Below are 16,155 nucleotides of genomic sequence, written 5' to 3' on the forward strand. Positions count from 1 at the left end.
TAATCTCCCTTTCCTTTGAAACCATGTGGCTGACAGTCTTGGTGCTCCAGCTGGGTGTCAGGCCTCTGATGAGGGACAGCCGAGTTCAGAATATTGGCCCACCAGAGACCTCCTGTCTCCATGTGATATCAAATGGTGAAAGCTCTCCCAGAGATCTCCATCACAGCGCTAAGACTCAGCTCCACTCAGCGACCAGCAAGCTACAGTGTTGGACAGCCTATGCCAAACAATTAGCAAGACAGGAACACAACCCCACCCATTAGCAGAGAGGCTTCCCAAAATCATAATAAGGTTACAGACACCCCAAAACACACCACTGGAAGTGGTCCTGCACACCAGAAAGACAAGATCCAGCACCACCCACCAGAAAACAGGCACCAGTTCCCTACACCAGGAGGCCTACACAACCCACTGAAGCAACCTTAATCACTAGGGACAGGCACCTAAAACAACAGAAAATACGAAGCTACTGTCTGTGAAAAGTAGACCCCAAACACAGTAAGTTAAGAAAAATGAGAAGACAGAGAAACACGCAGCAGTTGAAGGAGCAAGGTAAAAACCCACCAGACCAAACAAATGAAGAGGAAATGGGCAATCTACCTGAAAAAGAATTCAGAGTAATGATAGTAAAGATGATCCAAAATCTTGGAAATAGAATGGAGAAAACACAAAAATGTTTAACAAGGACCTAGAAGAATGAAAGAGCAAACAAACAATGATGAACAACAACAAAAAAATGAAATTAAAATTTTTCTAGAAGGAATCAGTATCAGAATAACTGAGGCAGAAGAACGGATAAGTGACCTGGAAGATAAAATACAGGAAATTACTACCACAGAGTATAATAAAGAAAAAAATAATGAAAACAATGGAGGACATTCTCAGAGACCTCTGGGACAACATTAAAAGCAACAACATTCGAATTATAGGAGTCCCAGAAGAAGAAGAGAAAAAAAAAAAGAGACTGAGAACATATTTGAAGAGATTATAGTTGAAAACTTCCTTAGTATGGGAAAGGAAATAGTCAGTCAAGTCCAGGGAGTGCAGAGAGTCCCATACAGGATAAATGCAAAGAAAAAAATGTCAAGACACATATTAAACAAACTATCAAAAATTAAATTCAAAGAAAAAATATTAAAAGCAGCAAGGGAAAAACAACAAATAATATACAACAGAATCCCCATAAGTTTAACAGCAGATCTTTCAGCAGAAACTATGCAAGCCAGAAGTGAGGGGCAGGGCATATTTAAAGTGATGAAAGGGAATAAACCTACGGCCAAGATTACTCTACCCAGCAAGGATCTCATTTAGATTTGAGGGAGAAATTAAAATCTTTGCAGACAAGTAAAAGCTAAGAGAATTCATCACCACCAAACCAGTTTTACAACAAATGCTAAAGGAACTTCTCTAGACAGGAAACACAAGAGAAGGAAAAGACCTACAATAACAAGCACAAATCAATTAAGTAAATGGTAACAGTAATATACATATCGATAACTACCTTAAATGTAAACGAATTAAATGCTCCAACAAAAGATACAGACTGCCTGAACGGATAAAAACACAAGACCAGTATATATTCTGTATACAAGAGAACCACTTCAGACCTAGGGACACATACTGACTGAAAGTGAGGGGATGGCAAAAGACATTCCATGTAAAGGGCAATCAAAAAAAGCTAGAGTAGCAATTTTCATATGAGAGAAAATAAACTTATAAATAAAGACTATTACAAAAGACAAAGAAGGACACTACATAAGGATCAAGGGATCAATCCAAGAAGATATAACAATTGTAAATATTTATGCACCCAACATAGCAGCACCTCAATACATAAGGCAAATGCTAACAGCCATAAAAGGGGAAATCATAGTACAGGACACAAAGTAGACTTTAACAACCCACTTTCACCAGTGGAAAGATCATCCAGAATGAAAATAATTAAGGAAACACAAGCTTTAAATGATACATTAAACAAGATGGACTTAATTGATATTTATAGGACATTCCATCCAAAAACAACAGAATACACCTTCTTCCCAAGTGCTCATGAAACATTCTCCAGGATACATCATATCTTGGGTCACAAGTCAAGCCTTGGCAAGTATAAGAAAATTGAAATCATATCAAGTATCATTTCTGACCACACTCTATGAGACTAGATGTCATTTACAGGAAAATATCTGTAAAAAATACAAACACAAGGAGGCTAAACAATACACTACTAAATAACCAAGAGATCACTGAAGAAATCAAGGAGGAAATCAAAAAATACCTAGAAACAAATGACAATGAAAACACAATGACTCAAAAAATATGGGATGCAACAAAAGCAGTTCTAAGAGGAAAGTGTAGAGCAATACAATCCTACCTCAAGAACCAAGAAACATCTCAAATAAACAACCTAACTTTACACCTAAAGCAAATAGAGAAAGGAACAAAAAAACCTCAAAGTTAGCAAAAGGAAAGAAATCATAAAGATCAGATCAGAAGTAAATGAAAAAGAAATGAAGGAAACAATAGCAAAGACCAATAAAATTAAAAGCTGGTTCTTAGAGAAGATAAAAAGAAATTGATAAACCATTATCCAGAATCATCAAAAAAAAAAAAAAACCGGGAGAAGACAAATCAATAGAATTAGAAATGAAAAAGAAGTAACAACTGACATTGCAGAAATACAAAGGATCATGAGAGATTACTACAAGCAACTATATGCCAATAAAATGGACCACATGGAAGAAATGGACAAATTTTTAGAAAAGTACAACCTTCCAAGTCTGAACCAGGGAGAAATAGAAAATATAAACAGACCAATCAAAAGCACTGAAATTGGGACTGTGATTAAAAATCTTCCAACAAACAAAAGCCCAGGACCAGACGGCTTCACAGGAGAATTCTATCAAACATTTAGAGAAGAGCTAACACCTATCATTCTCAAACTCTTCCAAAATACATCAGAGGGAGGAAGACTCCCAAACTCATTCTATGTGGCAACCATCACCCTGATACCAAAACCAGACAAAGATGTCACAAAGAAAGAAAACTACAGGCCAATATCACTGATGAACATAGATGCAAAAATCCTCAACAAAATACTAGCAAACAGAATCCAACAGCACATTAAAAGGATTATACACCATGACCAAATGGGGTTTATCCCAGGCATGCAAGGATTCTTCAATATACGCAAATCAATCAATGTGATACACCATATTAAAAATTTGAAGGAGAAAAACCATATGATCATCTCAATAGATGCAGAAAAAGCTTTGGACAAAATTCAACACTGATTTATGATATAAACCCTACAGAAAGTAGGCATAGAGGGAACTTACTTCAACATAATAAGGGCCATATATGACAAACCCACAGCCAACATCATTCTCAATGGTGAAAAACTGAAACCATTTCCTCTAAGATCAGGAACAAGACAAGGTTGCCCACTCTTTCCACTATTATTCAACATAGATTTTGCAGTTTTAGCTACAGCAATCAGGGAAGAAAAAGAAATTAAAGGAATCCAAATTGGAAAAGAAGAAGTAAAGCTGTCACTGTTTGCAGAAAACATCGTACTATACATAGAGAATCCTGAAGATGCTACCAGGAAACTACTAAAGCTAGTCAATGTATTTGGTAAAGTAGCAGAATACAAAATTAAAGCACTGAAATCTCTTGCATTCCTATACACTAATGATGAAAAATCTGAAAGAGAAATTAAGCAAACATTCCCATTTACCACTGCAACAAAAAAGAATAAAATACCTAGGAATAAACCCACCTAAGAAGGCAAAAGACCTGTATGCAGAAAACTATAAGACACTGTTGGAAGAAATTGAAGAGGATACATACAGATGGAGAGGTATACCGTGTCCTGGGATTGGTAGAATCAACAATGTGAAAAAGACTATACTACCCAAAGCAATATACAGATTCAATGCAATCCCTGTACAACTACCAATGGCATTTTTCACAGAACTAGAACAAAAAATTACACAATGTGTATGGAAACAGAAAAGACCCCGAATAGCCAAATTCATCTTGAGAAAGAAAAATGTAGCTGGAGGAATCAGACTCCCTGACTTCAGACTATACCACAGTAATAAAATAATAAAGTAATGAAACTTGAAAGCTTTTCTGCAGCAAAGGAATCCATAAACAAGACGAAAAGACAGCCCTCAGAATGGGAGAAAATATTTGCAAATGAAGCAACTGACAAAGGATTAATCTCCCAAATTTACAAGCAGCTCAAGCAGCTCAATACAAAAATTCAAACAAACCAATCCACAAATGGGCTGAAGACCTAAATAGACATTTCTCCAAAGAAGATATACAGATTGCCAACAAACACATGAAAAGATGCTCAATATCACTATTCATTAGAGAAATGCAAATCAAAACTACCATGAGGTGTCACCTCACACCATTCAGAATGGTCATCATCAAAAAATCTACAAACAATAAATTCTGGAGAGGGTGTGGAGAAAACGGGACCCTCTTGCACTGTTGGTGGGAATGTAAATTGATACAGCCACTATGGAGAACAGTATGGAGATTCCTTAAAAAAGTAAAAATAGAACTACCACATGGCCCAGCAATCTCACTAATGGGCATATACCCTGAGAAAACCATAATTCAAAAAGAGTCATGTACCACAATGTTCATTGCAGCTCTATTTACAATAGCCAGGGCATGGAAACAACCTAAGTGTCAATCAACTGATGAATGGATAAAGAAGACATGGCATATATATAAATGGAATATTACTCAGCCATAAAAATTAACAAACTGAGTTTCTGTAGTAGGTGGATGGACCTAGAGACTGTCATACAGAGTGAAGTAATTCAGAAAGTGAAAAACAAATACTGTATATTAACACATATATATGGAATCTAAAAAAAAAAAAGTTCTGAAGAATGTAAGGGCAGGACAGGAATGAAAATGCAGACATTGAGAATGGACTTGAGGACACAGGGTATGGGAAGTATAAGCTGGGACAAAGTGAGAATGTGGCATTGACATGTATACACTACCAAATATAAAATAGATAGGTAGTGGGGAGCATCCGCATATCACAGGGAGATCATCTCGGTGCTTTGTGACCACCTAGAGGGGTGGGATAGGGAGGGCGGGAGGGAGACTCAATATGGAGGAGATATGGTGATATATGCATATGTATAGCTGATTCAATTTGTTATGAAGCAGAATCTTACACACCACTGTAAAGCAATTATACTCCAATAAAGATGTTAACAAAAACTAAAGACTCCCACCCCTATTCCATATCCTCTCCATCATCCTTAATTCTAATTTCTCTTTGAAAATGATAAAAGAAAGTTTAGAATTCTGAATTCATTGCTACTTGTAAGGACTATTAAAAAATTGCAAAAAAAAAAGAGTTGAAGGTATTAATATTTGAGATGAAATAACATACAATATGAACTAGAATAGAAATACTTTTATAAAATTAGTATTTTTATTTCAAATGCAATATTGTGGAGATTAAAGATAATGGAGAATGTATATCAAAGGATGCATTTTTAAAGACTTGCATGTATCTTTATATAAAATTAGTCTTTCTGGAACTCTGGAGACAAGTTGGTTTCAAAGAAACTATTCTGCTTCAGAGAGAACACACAGCAACTTTAGTGGAGGACTGCATATTGATTCCAGGAGAAAAACTTGTTAAAATGCTTTTCCTGTTAAAAAATTGTATCCAAAAATTAAATTAAATTAAATTAAATTATATTAAAACAATAAACCTATTTAGTTGATAAATTTAACCACCAATCAGTCAGTGGAAACTATCCACAAAGAGGAGGCATATCTACTGATTGAAGAATAGTTAAGAAACATATTTGAATTAAGTGAATAAAGGCCAATCGATTCTTTGATTATAGGTGATTTGGTATTCTTAATCAGACATAGTCAAAAAACGAAGTCAGCTAATACTGCTCAGTAATACAAATAGGAAAGCAAGTGTTCAAATCAAAAACAAGTAGTTTGAACAGAAAAGGGGGTTTGCAAGTGAAATCATCTATTTCTTATGATTGTTTTCATACTTTCAAAATGAATAAACAGCCCCATTCACAGTCACCTGTTTTAAGTCTTATTTTTGGGTGGGTGGCATTGATAAGTTAATTCCAGATGTCCTCGGCTAGAAGGCCCATGTGCGATTCATTACTTCATTTGTCAAAAATGAGGAACTCATTATTCTTTGTATTCATGTTGGCATATAACGGAATTTTAATAGCTTTTTAAATGCTAGCTTATGTGTTGCATTAACTTCATCAGAGAGTTCAAACTGCAGAACTAATTTTTTTTTTCTATCATATGTTTCTACATTAGAGCATATCTCTACTGAAATTGATTTAGGTGAGATAGTAACTATGAAAACAAAAGACCTGCTGCCCAGTGGAGATGATTTGCATCCAGAAGGACTTCTTTCCCTATCACAGGCATGAAAAAAATTATGGTCAGTGTGAGTTAGGGGCAAAACCCAGGAAACATTTGAAACATCTCCTTTAGAGCATGCAAAAGGTGAGGACTGCTCTTTGGCTGGCCTGGAGGATGGCAATGCCTCTACCAGTAGCTTCAAGAGATGCTGAGTTTTAGAGAAAGGTGTGACTAACTTAGCTGAGGAACTCCTTGCTAGAGAACTATTACTCTCAAGGGCAAATAAAATTGATCATTTATAGAAATATATTTCTGAAAAATATATATTTACTTATAAATACAGTACAACCATAGATTTTTTTTATAAGTACTTGCTGAACTGAATTTAAAAAGAACTCTCTACTCAAAAATATTTATAACATTCAAATTAAATTAGAAAAATAAGAATGCAACCTTATATCGTGGACTTCTAAATAAATAAACAAATACCTAAAATAGCATGTAATCCAAACAATTAAGCTCTCTATACATACAACACACACACACACAAACACCAACACACACACACACCTCGCTTTTGTCTTTCCCAGCTTATGCCAAAATATTTTAGTTTATATATGTATATATGCATATATATGCACAAGATATATAGATATATATACACATATCTATCTATCTATCATTATCTATTAATCTATCAAACAACAAAATGTAGAAACAGGTGAGTCAAGGTATGTAAGAAATCAAGAAATAAGAGTAACTAGGAAAATATGGAAGATTAGATGTCCTGGATTGCCGTACCATGTGTTAAGGTAAGAAACACAAGAACATGGGTACGGATGAGCAAGGAAACATATATATGTATTGCAATGTACCCACAAGTGAAACTTCCCAAGAAGTAAGTATTGTAGGCAATGTGGCAAGACTGGGCAGGGAACATAGCCACAAGCAGGAGAATGAGTTTCCTGAGTGCACAACATGAGATCTGAAGGTGAATCCATTTCCTCTCAGCATAGCAAAGGGTTTGGGCTCTCACACTAAGGATGATGTGGGAGCATCTTATAAATGGAGGTTATAAGAATTCTTGTATAAACCTGTTCATGTGGTCTGAATTTTTGTCCTTTCCAGAATTATCTACTGAACATAGACATTCCCCCAATTTCTTGACTCTACATATTATTACAGGGTTAAAATGGAGCCAGGAATGAGTCTAATACTCACAATTACATATATTACAAGATAAATATATACGCATGTATAGTACACTATAAAGATAATCATACTGAATTCTATGAATTAATATAGGAACCTAACAGCAAGAAAAACCTGAATTGTGGGACTTCCCTGGTGGCACAGTGGTTAAGAATACACCTGCCAGAAGACCTCAGACTTCCCAAAAGAGTGGGCAAGGAGAGGGGGTATGGAGCACTGCATAAACGAGCTCCAGAGATGGGCATGAGGCACAGCTGTCAGTGAGGACACCAGAGATGGGCGTGAAATGATAAAGCTTCTGCTGCAGCCACCAAGAAGCCTGTGTGCAAGAACAGGTCACTATCCAACCTCTCCTCCCAGGAGCCTGTGCAGCCCACCACTGCCAGGGTGCCGTGATCCAGGGACAACTTCCCCAGGAGAACACATGGCGTGCCTCAGGCTGTTGCAACATCACGCTGGCCTCTGCTGCCACAGGCTCACCCTCCATTCCGTACCCCTCCCTCCCCCTGGCCTGAGTGAGCTAGAGCTCCCTAATCAGCTGCTACTTTAACACCATCCTGTCAGATTGAAGAAGAGATGCGCTCAGGTGACCTACATGCAGAAGCGGGCCCAAATCCAAAGCTGAAGCCCAAGAGCTGTGCGAACAAAGGAGAGAAAGGGAAATTTCTCCAAGCAACCTCAGGAGCAGCAGATTAAATCTTCACAATCAACTTGATGTATCCTGAATCTCTGGAATACCTGAATAGACAATGAAGCATCCCAAAATTGAGGCAGTGGACTTTGGCAGCAACTGTAGACTTGGGGTTTGCTTTCTGAATCCAATTTGTTTCTGGTTTTATTTTTATCTTCTTTTCGTATTTAGAGTTTATTATCATTGGTAGATTGTTTTATTGACTAGGTTGCTCTCTTCCTTTTTTTTTACAATATAGATATATTTTTTTTTCCTTTTTCTCTTTCTGTGAGTGTGTATGTGTATGTTTCTTTGTGTGAGTTTATCTGTATATCATTGCTTTTACCATTTGTCCTAGGGTTCTTTCTGTCTGTTTATTTTTTGTTTTTGTACCTTTTTGGTATAGTTTTTATCACTTGTTTTCATTGATAGATTTGTTTATTGGTTTGGTTGCTCTCTTCTTTCTTTCTTACTTTCTTTTTTAATGACTTTTTATTTTTTTACATTTAATGATATATTTTTTAATTTTAATAACTTTGTTTTATTTTATTAATTTTTTCTTTTTTATTCTCCCTTTTCTTCTGAGCCATGTGGCTGATGGGGTCTTGTGCTCTGGCTGGGTGTCCAGCCTATGCTTCTGAGGTGGGAGAGCCGAGTTCAGGACATTGGTCCACCAGAGACCTCAGGGATCAATGTAATATCAAAAGGCAAAAGCTCTCCCACAGATCCCATCTCAATGCTAAGCCCAGCTCCACTGAATGACCAGCAAGCTACAGTGCTGAACACCCTATGCCAGAAAACTAGGAAGACAGGAACACAACAACATCCAGTAGCAGAGAGACTGCCTAAAATAATAATAAGATCACAGACACCCCAAAACATACTGCCAAACACAGTTCTGCCCACCAGAAAGACAAGAACCAGCCTCATCCACCAGAACACAGGCACTAGTCCCCTCCACCAGGAAGCCTACCCAACCCAATGAACCACCCTTAGTCACTAGGGGCAGACCCCCAAAACAATGGGAACTACAAACATGGAGCCTGCAAAAAGAAGATCCCCAAACACAGTAAGGTAAACAAAATGAAAAGAAAGAGAAATACACGGCAGATGAAGGAGCAAGGTAAAAACCCACCAGACCAAACAAATGTATCACAAATAAGCAATCTACCTGTAAAAGAATTCAGTGTAATGATAGTAAAGATGATTCAAAATCTTGGAAACAGAATGGATGAAACACAAGAAATGTTTAACAAAGATCTAGAAAAACTAAAGAGCAAAGAAACAATGATGAACAACACAGTAGATAAAATTAAATATTCTCTAGAAGGAATCAATAGCAGAATAAATCAGACAGAAGAACTGATAAGTGACCTGGAAGATAAAATACTGGAAATAACTACCACAGAGCAGAATAAAGAAAAAAGAATGAAAAGAATTGATGACAGTCTCAGAGACTTCTGGTACCACATTAAACACACCAACATTCAAAGTATAGGGGTCCAAGAAGAAGAAGAGATAAAGAAAGGGACTGAGAAAATATTTGAAGAGATTATAGTTGAAAACATCCCTAATATGGGAAAGGAAACAGTCAATCAATTTCAGGAAGTGCAGAGAGTCCCATACAAGATAAATCCAAGGAGAAACACACCAAGACACATACTAATCAAACTATCAAAAATTAAATACAAACAAAAAATATTAAAAGCAGTAAGGGAAAATCAACAAATAACATATAAGGAAATCCCCATAAGGCTAACAGCTGATCTTTCAGCAGAAACTCTGCAAAGCAGAAGGGAATGGCAGGACATATTTACAGTGGTGAAAGGGAAAAACCTACAACCAAGATTACTGGACCAGCAAGGATCTCAATCAGATTTGACAGAGAAATTAAAACCTTTACAGACAAGCAAAAGCTAAGAGGATTCAGGACCACCAAACCAGCTTTACAACAAATGCTAAAGGAATTTCTCTAGGCAGGAAACACAAAAGAAAGAAAAGACCGACAATAACAAACCCAAATCAATTAAGAAAATGGTAATAGGAACTACATATCAATCACTACCTTAAAGGTAAATTGATTAAATGATCCAACTAAAAGATATAGACTGCCTGAATGATTACAAACACAAAACCTGTATATATGCTGTCTACAAGAGACCCACTTCAGACCTAGGGACATGTACAGACTGAAAGGGGATGGCAAAAGACATTCCATGCAAATGGAAATCAAAAGAAAGCTGGAGTAGCAATTCTCATCTCAGAAAAAATATACTTTAAAATAAAGACTATTACAAGGGACAAAGAAGGACACTACATAATGATGACAGGATCGATCCAAGAAGAAGATATGAGAATTGTAAATGTTTATGCACCCAACATAGGAGCACCTCAATACATAAGGCTAATGCTAACAGCCTTCAAAGGGGAAATCGACAGTAACACAATAATACTAGGGGACTTTAATACCCCACTTTCACCAATGGACAGATCATCCAAAATGAAAATAAATAATGAAACACAAGTTTTAAATGATACATTAAGCAAGATGGACTTAATTGATATTTATAGGATATTCCATACAAAATGAGCAGATTATACTTTTGTCTCAAGCGCTAATGGAACATTCTCCAGGATATATCATACCTTGGGTCACAAATCAAGCTTTGGTAAATTTAAGAATATTGAAATCAAATAAATTAACTTTTCCGACCACAATGATTTGAGACTAGATATCAAATATAGGAAAAAATCTGTAAAAAATACAAACACTTGGAGGGTAAACAATACACTACTAAATAACCAAGAGATCACTGAAGAAATCAAAGAGGAAACAAAAAATACCTAGAAAAAAAGGACAAATAAAACACAATGACCCAAAACCTATGGGATAGAGCAAAAGCAGTTCTAAGAAGGAAGTTTAGAGCAATACTATCCTACCACAAGAAACAAACAAACAACCTAACTTTACACCTAAAGCAACTAGAGAAAGAAGAACAAAAACCCCCAAAGTTAGCAGTAGGAAAGAAATCATAAGGAACAGATCAGAAATAAATGAGAAAGAAATGAAGAAAACAATAGCAAACATCTATAAGAGTAAAAGCTTGTTCTTTGAGAAGATAAACAAAATTTATAAACCATTAGACCGACTCATTAAGAAAAAAAGGGAGAAGACTCAAATCAACAGTATTAGAAACGAAAAAGAAGTAACAACTGACACTGCAGAAATACAAAGGATCATAAGAGATAATTACAAGCAACTATATGCCAAGAAAATGGGCAACCTGGAATAAATGGACAAATTCTTAGAAAAGGACAACCTTCCAAGACTGAACCAGGAAGAAATAGAAAATATAAACAGACCAATCACAAGCACTGAAATTGAGACTGTGATCAAAAACCTTCCAAACACAAAAGCCCAGGACCAGATGGCTTCACAGGCAAATTCTATCAAACATTTAGAGAATAACTAACACCTATACTTCTCAAACTCTTTCAAAATATAGCAGAGGGAGGAACACTCTCAAACTCTTTCTACAAGGTCACCATCACCCTGATACCAAAACCTACAAAGATGTCACAAAGAAAGAAAACTACAAGACAATATCACTGATGAACAGAGATGAGAAAATCCTCAACAAAATATTGGAAACAGAACCCAACAGCACATTAAAAGGAACATACAGCATGATGAAGTGAGGTTTATCCCAGGAATGCAAGGATTCTTCAATATATGCAAATCGATCAATGTGATAAACCATACTAACAAATTGAAGGAAAAAATACATATGATCATCTCAATAGATGCAGAAAAAGCTTTGGACAAAATTCAACACCGATTTATGATATAAACCCTCCAGAAAGTAGGCATAGAGGGAACTTACCTCAACATAATAAGGGCCATGTATAACAAACCCACAGCCAACATCGTTTGCAATGGTGGAAAAACTGAAACCATTTTCTCTAAGATCAGGAACAAGACAAGGTTGTCCACTCTCACCATTGTTATGCAACATAGTTTTGGAAGATTTAGCCACAGCAATCAGAGAAGAAAAAGAACGTTAAGGAATCCAAATTGGATAAAAGAAGTAAAGCTGTCACTCTTTGCAGATGACATGATACTATACATAGAGAATCCTAACGATGCTACCAGAAAACTACTAAAGCTAATCAATGAATTGGGTAAAGTAGCAGGATACAAAATTAATGCACAGAAATCTCTCACATTCCTTTACACTAATGATGAAAAATCTGAAAGTAAATTTAAGGAAACGCTCCCATTTACCATTGCAATGAAAAGAATAAAATACCTAGGAATAAACCTACCTAAGGAGACAAAAGATCTGTGTGCAGAAAACTATAAGACACCGATGAAAGAAATTAAAGATGATACAAATAGATGGAGAGATATACCATGTTCTTGGATTGGAAGAATCAACATTGTGAAAATGACTCTACTACCCAAAGCAATCTACAGATTCAATGCAATCCCCATCAAACTACCACTGGCATTTTTCACAGAACTAGAACAAAAAAATTCACAATGTGTATGGAAACACAAGAGACCCTAAATAGTCAAAACAACCTTGACAAAGAAAAATGGGGCTGGAGGAATCAGACTCCCTGACTTCAGACTATACTACAAAGCTACAGAAATCAAGACAGTATGGTAGTGGAACAAAAACAGAAATATAGATCAATGGAACAGGATAGAAAGCCCAGAGATAAACCCATGCACATATGGTCACCTTATCTTTGATAAAGGAGGCAAAAATATATAATGGAGAAAAGACAGCCTCTTCATTAAGTGGTGCTGGGAAAACTGGACAGCTACATGTAAAGGAAAGAAATTAGAACACTCCCTAACACCATACACAAAAATAAGCTCAAAATGGATTAAAGACCTAAATGTAATGTCAGACACTATAAAACTCTTAGAGGAAAATATAGGCAGAACACTCTATGACATAAATCACAGCAAGATCTTTTTTGACCCACCACCTAGAGAAATGGAAATAAAAACAAAAATAAACTAATGGGATCTAATGAAACTTAAAAGCTTTTCCACAGCAAAAGAAACCATAAACCAGATGAAAAGACAACCCTCAGAATGGGAGAAAATATTTGCAAATGAAGCAATTGACAGAGGATTAATCTCTAAAATTTACAAGCAGCTCAATATCAAAAATCAAACAACCCAATCCAAAAATGGGCAGAAGACCTAAATAGACATTTCTCCAAAGAAGATATACAGATTGCTAAGAAACAGATGAAAGGATGCTCAATGTCACTATTCATTAGAGAAATGCAAATCAAAACTACAATGAGGTATCACCTCACACCAGTCAGAATGACCATCCTCAAAAAATCTACAAACAATAAACACTGGAGAGGGTGTTGAGAAAAGTGAACCGTCTTGCACTGTTGGTGGGAATGTAAATTGATACAGCCACTATGGAGAACAGTAAGGAGATTCCTTAAAAAACTAAAAATAGAACTACCATATGACCCAGTAATCCAACTACAGTGCATATACCCTGAGAAAGCCATAATTCAAATAGAGTCATGTAGCACAATATTCATTGCAGCTCTATTTACAATAGCCAGGACATAGAAGCAATCTAAATGTCCATCGACAGATGAATGGATAAAGAAGATGTGGCACATATATAAAATGGAATATTACTCAGCCATAAAAAGAAACAAAATTTAATTATTTGTAGTGAGGTGGATGGACTCAGAGACTGTCATACAGAGTAAAGTAATTCAGAAAGAGAAAAACAAATACTGTATGCTAACACATATATATGCAATCAAAAAAAAAATGTTTCTGAAGAGCCTAGGGGCAGGACAGGAATAAAGATGCAGACATGGAGAATGGACTTGAGGACACAGGGAGTGGGAAGGGTAAGCTGGGACGAATTGAGAGAGTGGCATGGACATGTATACACTACCAAATATAAAATGGATAGCTAGTGGGAAGCCACCGCCTAGCACAGGGAGATCAGCTTGGTGCTTTGTGACCACCTAGATGGGTGGGGTAGGGAGGGTGGGAAGGAGATGCAAGAGGGAGGAAATATGGGGATATATGTATGTTTATAGCTGATTCACTTTGTTATAAAGCAAAAACTAAGACACCATTGTAAGGCAATTATACTCCAATAAAGATGTTTAAAAAAAGAAAGGAAAAATGAATCCATCTGCCAGTGCAGGGGACACAAGTTCAAGCCCTGGACCAGGAAGGTCCCACATGCCGTGGAGCAACTAATCCCGTGTGCCACAACTACTGAGCCCATGTGCCTAGAGTCCATGCTCTGCAAAATGAGAAGCCACCGTAATGAGAAGCCCGTGCACCCGAACAAAGAAGAGCCCCAGCTCCCCACAACTAGAGAAAGCCTGTGCAACAACAAAGACCGAACACAGCCAAAGTAAAATAAATATATAAATAAAATTAAGAAAAAAAAGAAAAACCTAAATTGTATTTTGCATGTGGATGAATATACTTTCTTTCCCCTAAATTTCAAATTTTTACCCCAAAACAATTTTCTGCTCAAATTTAATTTATTTAAGCAATGAGATTGACCACTTTACTCCTATAACATTCAGATTGAGTTTTATGGTTACTGCACTCAGATATTTTACTGACTTTATATTTCACTTCTATGCAGGTAAATCAATTTTATATTTAGATAGAAAATAAAATCACAAATCCCTGCTCAGTATGGACAACTGCTTCTGAAGATTACATTTTATAGATACTGTACACTTTTTCACCAATATGCTAAATTGGTGATAACTATCAACTGAGTGTAATTTCACATATCCTTGCAGACAGCCACATTTGGAGAGGGAAGGGAAGTTTAGTTATAACGTGATGAGAAAACCTTCAGGGAAGAAAATTATTTTTAAAATAACGCAAGTGGAAGGCACACATCTTAGAAGTAAGCATTAAAATGCTGTATTGTTTTAAATAATGTGATTTTATGTTAGATTTTCTTTTGATAAATAAAACAGATGTATGACTCTAAAGGGGTAGCCCAAGGAACTGGAGTAATGGAGCAGTTCTGTATCTGTCTTGGTAGCGATTTGAATAGATATAATAAAATTTCATAGAATTTTATGGAACTATACCCTAAAAATATTGCATGTAAAAAAGGGTGAAATTTGAATATGATCTGTGGTTTATAGCATTGTATCAATGTCAGTTTCCTGATTTGATCATTGTGCCATTGTTATGTAGAATGTTTTCATTGGGGCAAGGTGAGGGATGGGCCCACAGGGAATCTTTGTATTATTTTTGCAACTTTTATGTGAGTCTAAGGTTATTTCAATAAACAAAGATAAATGATGTGGTCCTTCCTTGGGAAATGAGAAAAGAAGAAAGCAAGGTGACTTTATAAAAAGAAGGCAACAATGATTAATGTTGTCATAAATAACAAAATTTCCAGAATCCAAAATAATCCAACTAAGATTGTTAGCAAATATAGCTCATGACATAGGAAGCTGCTCTGGTGGTGTCTGACATTGCCTTAGAGCCTCTTACCTGTTTTTACTGTTTGCCAGCCCAGGGAGAAGGGGCTGCGAGCCTGCAAGTTGTATGAGGAGATGGGGCTGTGGTTGTCAGTAGCTGGACTCCAGGAAAGTGTGGCTGTGCTCTCAGTGATTTCCTCAACGATCACTATCCCTGGTGGGCCTGGGGGACCTATAAGCAAAAGGGAATGGATAAAGTTAAGGTCAAGCCATGAGAAATTGTATTTCCAGTAAGGACCCAACAAAACTAGTAAGTATCTTAATGAAATACATATTTAGTAATGAACGTTGACAGTAAAAAGGAAATGAGATGCAAGTTGGTTTCCATGATTCCTGGGGATAAATTAATT

General features: G+C 36.3%; 1 protein-coding gene across 1 annotated transcript in view; it reads right to left on the bottom strand.

The window, feature by feature from the left end:
- Window positions 1-16,155, bottom strand: part of CNTN5 (contactin 5) — a 1,393,643-nt gene that overhangs the window by 84,402 nt on the left and 1,293,086 nt on the right. Inside the window, exon 16 of the mRNA XM_029208299.1 lies at window positions 15,819-15,977. Coding sequence (XP_029064132.1) covers window positions 15,819-15,977 — 159 coding nt within the window. The remainder of the gene's footprint in view (window positions 1-15,818; window positions 15,978-16,155) is intronic.

Source organism: Monodon monoceros, unplaced genomic scaffold (genome assembly GCF_005190385.1).
Source record: "Monodon monoceros isolate NGI ecotype Baffin Bay Population unplaced genomic scaffold, NGI_Narwhal_1 Super_Scaffold_7, whole genome shotgun sequence".
NCBI lineage: Eukaryota > Metazoa > Chordata > Mammalia > Artiodactyla > Monodontidae > Monodon > Monodon monoceros.